The sequence below is a fragment of the Archocentrus centrarchus genome, chromosome 24 (assembly GCF_007364275.1).
Source record: "Archocentrus centrarchus isolate MPI-CPG fArcCen1 chromosome 24, fArcCen1, whole genome shotgun sequence".
Lineage (NCBI taxonomy): Eukaryota > Metazoa > Chordata > Actinopteri > Cichliformes > Cichlidae > Archocentrus > Archocentrus centrarchus.
This window is the reverse complement of record NC_044369.1, coordinates 20,424,886-20,435,943: the sequence shown is the minus strand read 5'-3', so window position 1 is coordinate 20,435,943 and position 11,058 is coordinate 20,424,886. Positions and strand designations below refer to the sequence as shown.

Here is an 11,058-nt window from a genome sequence, read left to right as displayed (position 1 = left end):
CATCTTTTAAATGTCCATATATCATTTATTAATTTTTTATAAATGTGTTGTGGTGGTTTAAAAAAAAAAAAAAAAAATCTTTTCAATAACTTTGCCCAGTGTTTTTATTTTAGTCCAATTGTGAGTTGTGTGGGTGCCAATGCGTGAAATCAGGAAACAGTTTGGAATCATTTCCATCTCATCCTGCAAACAACACTTCACTGTCCTTTTGGGGTTCAATCATGCAGCTCTACTGACAGTTAAATACTAACTTTTACAAGTACATATCGTGTCATAGTGTCAGACCCTGGTTGGAGAAATGCTGTAAGGTCTAAATGTGGCTTTGTTTTACTTTCCATTGCAGCCTGAGATTTATGTCCATCTGAGCTCAGAACTGCAGGCAGATTTCCAAATCGGACGTTTGGTGAGGGGGTGGAAATTGTCACGACAGCTGAAGTTTCAGAACAAAACAAAGGAAAAAAAAAAAAAAAAAAATGTGATCCAGTTTCTCTACTGTAGAAACAATGCGAAGTTTAAACCAGTGCTATCTTTAAGGCTGCTCCAATTTCTGCCTCAGATAACAGTTGGCATAAAAAGAAGAAACTACTTAGCTGCCTTTCAAAACCAGCAACTAAAATAAAATCAAAGTCTGGTGTTGGAAAAATGTACACATGAATGTGTACAGCTTCCAAAATTTCTCACTTGTTCTTTTAAATCTGATGTTTCTGTATACATTTTAAACTGTGTCTGCATCAGTGACTTCATCATGACGCGTAACAAACATCACCTACTTTGAATTAAATTACTTCTATCAGTGAGTACTTCCCAACAAATGACATAACATGGCTTTAGTATATTTAACGCCGTTGTTGATCAGACAACATTTTACCCAAAATATCTAATGAGTGCAAAGCAAAGAGGAATGCAAAATTTGTTCACTCATCAGTTAGCTCAACAAAAAGTGCCTAAACTCAAAGTCTGCAAAGAGATCAGAGAAGACATGCAGAATCAGACTTTAGTAAGTAGACCAGAGCTAGAAATCAAGTGATTTTACTTCACATTTTCCATCCTGATGTCTTCCTTTAAATACTGAACAAAACTGGGAATGAAGCTGTCTAATGAGGGTAATTTTCTCAAAAGGGGCGAGTGAGAAGAAACCCAAGCACATATTTGATTCCACCGTGCTAATCAGTCAAGTTCGTAATGCTTTTGATCTGGCAACCACAAGACTATTCCCATGTTGAGGACGCGAGGGCTTCTGGCAGTATCCTGAGTCTCAAAGTAACAAGTCCAAAGCCTGCAACAGCCTCTCGACACGCTCTACTGCAGTGTTGTCCATTAACACCCCCGATGTGTCGGTTTCAGCACAAGACCAGCATATTTTAAATGAAGAAGACTGAACAGTTCAAGCAGCCATCATCAAGCCTAAAAAAAAGGAGAGGGAAAAAAAAAAAACACGTGGAGGGAACAGAGTGGGAGAGGTGCTCAGTAGCACTAAGTAGCAGGTATTCAGCTACTGGTGTTCCATGCAGGGGGCTAGTGAGCCTATTGTCTTTGACCACCCTCACTCCATCTAGCTCCCTCTCAGTGCTGATCCTCTTCTCCCTGGGCCGGGCCTGCAGCTGGTGTGTCTTCCTGAGCCTGGGGCTCGGCCTGGGCCTGTGGCTGTTCCTGAGGTGGTCTGGGAGGGGGAGCTGGGGCAGGGGCAGGTGGGCGAGGCGGCACTATGATTTGGTGTTGGCGCTGTCGGTAGGCAATGACTGTGCCTAGCAGTAGGGCGATGACTGTCATGAGGTAGAGGTCCCACTCCGGGCCCAGAAGCTGGTCCAGATCCACCTGAGAAATCACCTCCTTTAGCTGTGAGAGGTCAGAGCCAACATGGAGGAAAAAGACAGATGAGTGATGATTTTTCCTTTCTAATGAAGAAGCACTAACTATCTGAATTACGAGACTGAGTTACCATCTCAAAGCCATTCTTTTAGCATGATGGATTGAGAATTCAGGAGGAAGTACTCACATTAAGATCCTGCAGGTACTGCAGAGCATAAATCAGGCCCAGTTTGCACAGTGCCAGGAAAACTGGAACCTGGGCATCAGGGCTGGCTTCTGCGGCCATGTCGTAGAACCGCTTGGCTAAATGGATGTCCTGCAGCAAAAAGGCACGGAGCAATTCTGAATTACAAACTGAATGACCAATCAGACTGACTTAACTATATGACCAAGTCCAAATGTGTGGCATGTTGAGAGCTAGATGATGTTTTTTGAGTCCTGCTCACCTGTTTGATACCCAGGCCTTTCTCATGCATGTAACCCAAGTTAAACATGGCCTGGGCGCTGTGCTGCTGCTCCGATGCCAGTCTGTAGTGAATAACAGCTGTCTCGTAGTCCACATCTGTTCCATAGCCATAGAAGTGATAGTCTCCCAGTTTGATCCTTGCCACGGTATAACCTTGCAAGAATAATTACATGTGTGAGGTTTGGTTTTATATCCAAATAGTCACAGTCAAATGTTCTGTGAACCTGTTTTGTGTTCACCTCTCCAATCCACAAAGAAAGGCTGAGCTGTGTTATCATAAATTATGATCCATGTGACCCTGGAGAGAATCAGTGCACCCTCAGCTATGGCTGCTCAGGTATTAGCCTGTACCATTGCAGTTAGATAAAATAGTGCCACTGAGCATGACTGAGACACTGCAGCTGTGATGTCCACTGTTGCCATGGCTTTGGTTGTCAAGATAGTGGCTGTGACACACTTGTTCAAAGTAAGTGTAACACTAACTATGTGCTGTGGTGTGTATGCTGCAAACTAAACTGGTTGTGCTGGTTGAGCACTGTAGTGAAGTGTCTGTATTCCTGAAGAGATGTGGCGTAAAACCATAGTGGGTTCAAATTCTGTACAGCATAATGAGACTCTTTGCTAATGGGGCTGGGTTTAGCAAGCAGGAGTTAGACAACCAAAGCAGCACAGACTCGACCACAGAAGGAGCCAAAGTTTGAGTAATGACTATATCCACAGTCACAGTTTCAGAGCACAGCCAAGCAGAGCAGCCGCAGCTGCGCTCACAGCCAGTGGCTGCACAGCATCCCAGTTCTGTCAGGTGAAAAGTGTAATGAGCAACATGTTCACAAGCTGCCACATCATCTCCCCTGATGTAGTGTAAAGCATTTCCCTAAACTTGCTGTGCACTATGACTCTATTGGTCCAGCGCACAAATTGTTCACACTGACCAGGGGACAGAGGGTAAGTGTGTGCATAAACTCACCTTGTGCTGCAGCTCTTGTCCAGTGGAGCAATGCACGAGGGTAGGTCTCATTCTCACTGAAGATCTTTACTCCTTCTGTTTGGCAGAATTCATATCAAGTCATGAAAAATAAAAAGATTTAAAATGAGAATTCTGGTTCATCGGTACGACCTGCAGAAACTCAACAAAATTTTAGATTTTTTTTACGGGCTACTGTCACTTTGCTTACAAATATCCATTTGGGAGACTTAATCGCATGCACATTGTTCTATGTATACTGTGTTTTCAGCAGTAATACAGTGTTCTCAAAAGGACATGTCTGTTATGAGTTTTATTGGCAGCTCATCCAATTCACTGATAAATGCTGCTCAGTTTTGTTGTTTTTACATGACTCCTCTTTTCCCCTGAATCTCTATAACAAAGTGAGTATGACACTCACATTGAAAAGTGCTATTTTACTGCAAGTTAATTGCTTGAATTACTGAATTTAAAGTCAAAAGCATGTGCTACCACGGCTAAAACACTAATGTCTTGGGTTTTCTTACTCTGATCCAGAATGAAGGCCACATTGCTCTGAGCCACCTCGTAGCCCTGTTCAGCCAGCAGCAGATACTGAACGAGCGCAGCATCCGTGTCACCCTCCTTAAAGCTACCGTAGGCCATCATCAGGCGTTCTGACCAGCGACCACGCTCGCACACATTCTTGAAAAGCTGCAAACAGGACACAGATACACAGTGTGACACACTGAAAACTAGCCTTATTTAAGACAGTTATGTCATTTTAACTGTATCTCCAACTTATATTAAAAGTGAAAAGTGCAAAAAAAAAAAAAAAAAAAAAGTGTGTAAGTGTATGGAAGAAAATTGCAACAACTGATAAATGCTTGAGGAGACACAGTCTTAACTTCTCATTTCAAGATGATGCAGGGAAAAAAGCAGCAGCTTTAGGGCGACTAACCTCTACAGCAGTGTGGCAGGAGCGCATCACACCGGTACCAGTAGCATGCATCTGGGCCAAGTTGTAGAAGGCCAGGATGTGACCAGCCTGTGAGGCCAGGTTGAAGAACTTAAGAGCCTGCTTGTAATCTCGCTTCACACCAATGCCATCTTAGGGAACAAGAGGAAGAAGAACAAACATGTTATTAAGAAAATAAGACTGAGGACTCTTAAAAAGCAGACAACAAGAAAGAGAGAATCACTATGAAAGATTTACTGAGACGTAAACACTCACTGTAATACATGGTGCCCAGCTGGAGTTGCCCATCCACCCAGCCCTGTTCTGCTGCTTTCTGGAAGTATTTGAGGGCCAGCTCGTAGTTCTGAAGACAGACACACAACAACTTTTCAAAGGCGGCTTCAGTAGGAGAGACACACCAAATAAAAACCTCACATATGAAACCATTTGTTTATATTCAGTTTTATTTCAACTCCAAGTCTCTAAAAGTGAAGGTGATGAGTTAGCAACAGAAACCCTCCATATATACACAGATCCTATTAAAAGATATGAGAGGGATTTAAAATAATCCTTACCACTGGGACACCTCTACCATAAAGATAGGCCATACCCAAACCACTTTGTCCCACTGGATTACCCTGAAAAACCAAAGTAAATGAATATGTAAAATCTATTACTGCAAGTTAATATTTAAAAAGGGGTAACAGGATTCAGCTGTGAGCGAGTGAGCTCCAGAGTGAATAAATTGCCCAGTTTAGGTTAGTCTACAGTTTTGTCCTTACCAGGTCAGAAGCCTTCTTAAAGTATTGCAGGGCTGTCTCATTATTCTGAGGGAGAAACTCACTGCCTTCTGAATACATCTGAGGAGCAGACAGACACACACACACACACACCAACACACCAAAAAAAAAAAAAACAAAAAAAAAAGATTTAATACCTCAATCACAAACACACTGCCCTCTGTGAAAACATCAACGCCAAGTTTCATAACAGTAAAGTAAATGAGCCTTCATCTCACCCACCTTTCCAAGGAAAGCCATAGCATGTGTGTTCCCTGCATTTGCAGCCTGTGTGAAGTAGTCATACGCCCTCTGTTGGACAGATAGCAGCATAAATGCATCTGTCAGAAAAAAAACCCAATTTTTAAAAAGTGGGTGAGTGAAAATGATTTATGACAAAGTTACCTGGTGATTCTGTTCTACTCCACGTCCTCCATGCAAGTGAAGCTGACCCAGCCCCACCTATCAAAAGAAACAGAGAATGCAGTCAAATAAAACATTTCAATTCGTAATGAAATGAAAACTGCAACAACCCTTCAGATGCAAGCAATGGCACATTATGTAACTGTGCAAATGTGACACGGATAAATAATGTGCATACATAATCCAAATGTTTGACACAGATTTCAGCTCCTACCCAATAAAGTAAACTAAGTGTTTCCATTCAAGCAACTTCTTATTCCTGACAATAAGACAAAGAGCAAAAATGACAACCAGAAAAAAAACAAAAACAAAAAACCACACTGCACACACATCATAGCATGAATTGTAAATAAACAAAATACTACATAGAATCAAGACATGTGACTACACCATGTAATTTTTGCTCAGTCTCAAATAATTCCCCACAGTCAGCAGCTTTCACACACACAGAAGTCAATCTGATCACAAATTCAAATGTTTTCTTTGCCAGAAAGTTCTAATGAGAACTCTTTCTAAACTGATACCAACAAACTGTTACATTAGAAGTATTTTGCCTACAAAAAGCCACCCAACCATTGGTTCAGGTATATCTAAGGAAAGGTCAAATCAACTCTTAATACTGGTAATGAAACAGGTTTTAATAGTAAAAATGTAGATTTGTTTGGGAAGTGAACAAGTCACACTGCTGACCATTTTACCTGAGCTTGGACGTCTCCTTTCTCAGCTAGAAACTGGTAGTACTGGATGAGGTCCTCCTCCAACATCCCACTGGTAGAGCCCGGGTTCTCCACCTCATCGAGCAGCCTGACCCTCTGCACTGCCGAGCCCCCCGTCAGGGAAACGTCGCTGGCCACTAGAGTTGGTAAACGCAAGGCTGTTATTAGCCCAGCAAGAACTATAACTGCAGTAGAATATAATAATGCAAAACAGCAATAAATGCTTACCCTGATTCGCGACAAGCCTGTAGTGCGTTAATGCTGACTCACAGCTTTGGGGAACACCCACTCCTCCCCAGTATCTGTAGCCCTAATAAACAAATACAAGGAAGTGTCACTTTTATTAGAGTATATAAATAGCATGCCTGTAACTCTGCTTCACTGACAGAAAAATCAACTCACTAGAATCATATGAGCTACCAGGTTTCCACCCAGTGCACCGAAGGTGTAGTAAACCAAGGCCTGAAAAACAGAATGTGAACAACATATTGATGAGGGTGACGGAGCATAAGTAACTAATAAATGCATTTACCCTAAGAGTATAAAAGTACCTTAGCTTGACTTGAGTTAACTCCAAGACCTGCTGCATACAGAAATCCAAGAGCCTTCAGAAAAGTAAACAAAGTGCAGTTGCTCAAATAACTTGCAAAGAGGCTTTCAACACTTTTCTCAGCAGACATGTAAAAATTATGAGTGCGATCATTACCATCTGGGCCTTAGGTGAGCCCTCCACGGCAAGCTTCTCAAACATTTCTCTGGCCTTGGTAATATTTTGGTTCATGTAATCTCCAAATAGCATGGCATATGCCACCTTCTCCATGGCTTTCTGGTGGCCTCTCTCTGCCACTTTCAGCAGCTTTTCATATAATCTGAGAGAGATAAGCAGAGGTGGCGTAGGTGACGTACTGCTGTTCAGATAAAAATAATGTGTGCATAAACAGTGCGACAGCTAAAGCAAATAAGGATGTGCGCACTGGCTGGTAATAAAGTATGCATGAAATGGACATTATACCCAACCCACATGTACAATTACACTAAATGCTGTCTGTGAAGTAAAAAGAAGATTTGGTTTGAGGGTAAAGGGTAAGATGTCTTACACACTCGTGGTCAGAAGGCATGAGTGGGTATTTGTGCATTTTAACTTAAGAGAAAAAGCAAAAAATAAAATTTTTTTTTTTTTTTTATAATTCTGTGTAACCTTGCTACAAACTTACATTTGAATAGAGAATCTTCACTTTTATCCATTCCCTCTAAAATCCCTCTAAAAACTGGCACGTGTTATATTTAGAAAGATACGTCATCAACATGCTTTTAACAAACTCTTCTTCAAGAGTCAAATATAGGCTCATAGCAACCAGAAAAAAACTAAAAGTAAGGAACTCACTCTTTTTTCTGAGTCTTCCTGGTGGTGGAGTTGAGCATGCGCAAGACAGTCTGATACTGCTTCTCTGCTTCCTCAGCCTGCAGCCGCTGCTGCGCCTGCTCCTCCGCTGAGGGAAAGAGGAGAAGCCAGTAAGAATGTTTAAGAGTAAATAAAGGTTTTCAAAGGTTAGCATGCAAATGAAGTTATAATATCTTCAGGCTGGTTTCAGTTTAGTTTTATAAAGTCTGTTACTGAGAAGAACAAACAATGGTCAACCAATTCTGTAATATTCTGTTTATATCCATGTCTGTTCAGACTTAACCTTCTGGATTAAAAAAAAAAAAAAAAAAAAAAAAAAAAAGAAAGAAAAAAATCCACCACTTATTTGATCCCATTAAACATTTGTATACATTTTTGTCATAGTTTACTTATGACGTCATGTGTTGGGGGGAAAGTTTTAACGTCAGTGACCTTTGATGACCAGAATCTGAACAAACACAATTTGGCCACATAAAAAAGGCTGTTGACAGTGCTGTGAGGCATAATACACTAATGTTGCATAATTATTAGCTTGAAAATATGCACACTACTTCACTACTTTCTAAAAGTCTAGGGCCACCCCTTACTTACCTAAAGCTACAATTAAAAATTGCTTCTTTGCTAAGTTGTCTGTTATGTGTGCACACAGCACTGGTTTATATCTTGAGTTAGGTGCCTTTTTATGCTTGAATGATAAATAGGTCAGTGTTAGGTGGCTTAACAAACAAAAAATTCCTCTGAAAATGGTCAGGTACAAGGACTGGACTGAAAATGAAAGAAAAATTAGCCAATGTCCAAAGAAAAACTTTAAAAGAACTTCAAAACTCCTGGAGAACTGTTGTTTAAGAGGATTTTAAAAATGTATAACAACGTCCGGCTCCTTTGAAGCAAAATATGAAGAAATGACAGGTGGCTCAATAATTGTACTGTACAATACCTCAAGTTTTGGCTTTATAATTCATCACAATAACATTTGGTTTGTGGAGGTTTTCAAGGACTTTAAAACTTACTCTCACAGAAACCCCACTTCTTATCCTGGTCATAGTCGTAGGTCGTGGCGCACCACAACCGTCCATCCCCCCGTCCGTCAGTGGTACACTCGATGTACTCTGTCCCTTGGAAGACGAAGGGGAATATGCAGGGCTCCCCGTGTGCTGTACCTCCATTTACCACAGGAACTGTATTAAAACAAAGAATTAAAAAATAAATATTTCAATGAGTCACCGCTGACCCTTTTTTCCTCTAAAATACTGATGGACTTGAGGTCTAAGTGGTGAATTTGGGGACATCATTATTTCTTTATGTTCTCAATTCTTGTAGGTTTTGCTGCTCCAACAACTTTGGCGTGGAAAAATAAAGAGGAAGAAGAATCAAAACAATTACCATAGAGTTCTTGCAGCTTTGTACACATAATTATGTTAATCTGAATAAATTTTCTTCACACAAGCTCAGTAATACACTTGTGCAATGAACCAGCAGGGTAATTATAAACAATCCCCAAGTGAAATGATGCAACTACTCTGCAAGAGGAGCGACAGGTGCAAGATGCTGTACAGTGTCTCACGGGGGTTTAACCGTTTATCGAATGTGGCTCTACCCTGAAACCACATGCAGCTTAGCTGCTCAGAGCCAGACAAAGTGAAAAAAAGGTTAACATGTTAACACAAAATAAGATGAGAGTCTTTCACCGGCAAGATCAAAACCTGAGAAAGATGATAACACCACCACTATAGGTTACAAAAAGAACTGATGTTTTTTTGAAGGTTCAGTGTACACATCTTTAAAATATATCACTAAGGCTTTCCATGTAACACACCAACATCTTAGGGTCTTTATTTTAGCAACAAATAGGGAACTTAATTTTCTGTAATTTCTGACAAAATACTTTAAAGTAGTCAGCTATTTTGCTTGAAACACCAGGCCCCAATCTCAAATTCCACTTCTTTACAGAATTATAATCAGATCTAAAACAACTCAGTGACTCATTAAAGTAGCTACAACCAGCTGTCAGCATTTTTGCGTGTCTAGATAGCCGTAACCACTTATTTTAAAACACTAGTAACATTTTCTAGTGTAAAAAGTAGAGATTAGTATATCCAAGCCATTACTGGCTTGGCTGGGAAGGAAAGACACTGCATTCAAAAGACTGCCTGAAAGCCTGGTGCAAACAAAATATGCCATAACATTTCTCCTTAAGCCAGTTTGTGTTTCTAACCTAAAGAGATGCTAAGAACTAATTTTATAACAACCAATATGTTAAAAATAAAAGGAAATGTTTAAGATATTTGCTGAAAAGTTAACCAACTAATTGTAATTATTTTCCCTGGCTGCACAGAGTGATATTTTTAATCTTATACCTTACCCTCTTTAGGTTTTTCCTCAACAGGAGGAGGCCGGTCAGGTAGGTCCTCCTTCTCTTCTCCTTCTAGACCTTCCACAGGTGCCTGCACTTCCTCTTCGGGCTGAGCGCGACCAGAGGTCACAGAAGCACCTGCCACAATTTCTGCTGATAATCGGACATCTTCATCTTCAGAGTCTGGATCATGATAGGACTGGAGAAATCATCAAGAGGTTAGCTGAAAGAGGGAACTTGCACTGCATATTAAAATAGGATGAATGTGTTGTGTGCGCATATGGCAAAAGCTTTCTCTGGCTCATTTGCAACTTTAGCGATCGTTTTCAATCTTCCAAAAGAGTTGCAAGGCTGATCGCTCTAACTTTTCTCATAACAAATATATAATGTGATGTGTTGGGTTCAACTCCAGGATGCAAATGAGCCCATGAACAACGTTTACCATGTGCCAGAGAGCTCACGACGCACCTTTAACTCTGGTGCTTCGTCTCGGTGTTGCTCCTCATCTGAAAAGCATCAATATTGCAGCAGTGAAAGTGATGTTGTTTTTATGTAGCCAAATAAGTTTAATACATGAAAATAGCTGCTGTGACACTTTAACAAACGCACAGGGCAAGTGTTACAACAACATTGACGCTTCATACTCACCAGCTGTTACTCCTTTGGTGAACACTATGAAGAGAATACTCCAAAAATAAAGTCTCCTTGCCGTTTTCAAACACTTCTTATAGCCCATTATTGTTATTGACACGCTAACAAGCTGCTAGCTGGTGCTGCTGCTATTTCTATCGCTAAACATCCAGTCGCAGTTGAGTCACACTACGATAAGTAACATAGGTAACATCCCTATTAGACACTAGCCAGACCAAACGGAGCCGTATTCGCTCTGGATGCCAGCTTGGTTAATTTTAGCTGCTGTAGCTGTCTAACAAGCTAATAGAATCCAATGTAAAGCTAAGCTATCAGAGCAGCACCTGCTGAAACGCCGTAAACCTAACAGGCTAGTTTTACATAGCCACACCAAAGGCTAACAAGACGGCGTTAATAATATTTGTATTCAACTGCTCGGCATCGAAACTAAATAGCGAGCACCTCTTCACACTTTAAAACCTCCAGGTTTGAGGACGAAAGGTAGCAGCTTTACCCTTTGATTTATACCACCCAAATAGTACTTAGCGTTGAGCCCCCAGTAGTGATCGCCACTTCCTT

The 11,058-nt window shown here is 40.8% G+C and overlaps 1 protein-coding gene across 1 annotated transcript; it reads right to left on the bottom strand.

The window, feature by feature from the left end:
* Positions 1-86: 86 nt before the first annotated feature.
* On the bottom strand, positions 87-11,049 carry sel1l (SEL1L adaptor subunit of SYVN1 ubiquitin ligase). Its single transcript, XM_030721884.1, has 21 exons — positions 10,498-11,049; positions 10,318-10,355; positions 9,859-10,048; positions 8,507-8,674; positions 7,479-7,584; positions 6,801-6,963; positions 6,646-6,699; positions 6,497-6,556; positions 6,323-6,404; positions 6,077-6,231; positions 5,361-5,417; positions 5,199-5,267; positions 4,959-5,036; positions 4,752-4,814; positions 4,453-4,540; positions 4,180-4,328; positions 3,767-3,932; positions 3,243-3,317; positions 2,256-2,428; positions 1,997-2,125; positions 87-1,836 (listed from the first exon to the last, which is right to left on the bottom strand). The coding sequence occupies exons 1-21, from the start codon at positions 10,583-10,585 to the stop codon at positions 1,564-1,566; spliced, it is 2,424 nt and encodes an 807-aa protein (XP_030577744.1). The 5' UTR covers positions 10,586-11,049; the 3' UTR covers positions 87-1,563.
* Positions 11,050-11,058: the final 9 nt, after the last annotated feature.

Bases quoted from the DNA above. Each gene is read 5' to 3' on its own strand.
- sel1l (XM_030721884.1), bottom strand. From the start codon at position 10,585: ATGGGCTATAAGAAGTGTTTGAAAACGGCAAGGAGACTTTATTTTTGG. The intron at 5,418-6,076 runs GTAAAATGGTCA...TTCTTTTGATAG, and splicing joins AAGGAGACGTCCAAGCTCAG to GTGGGGCTGGGTCAGCTTCA. The intron at 5,268-5,360 runs GTAACTTTGTCA...TCTGTCCAACAG, and splicing joins GAGTAGAACAGAATCACCAG to AGGGCGTATGACTACTTCAC.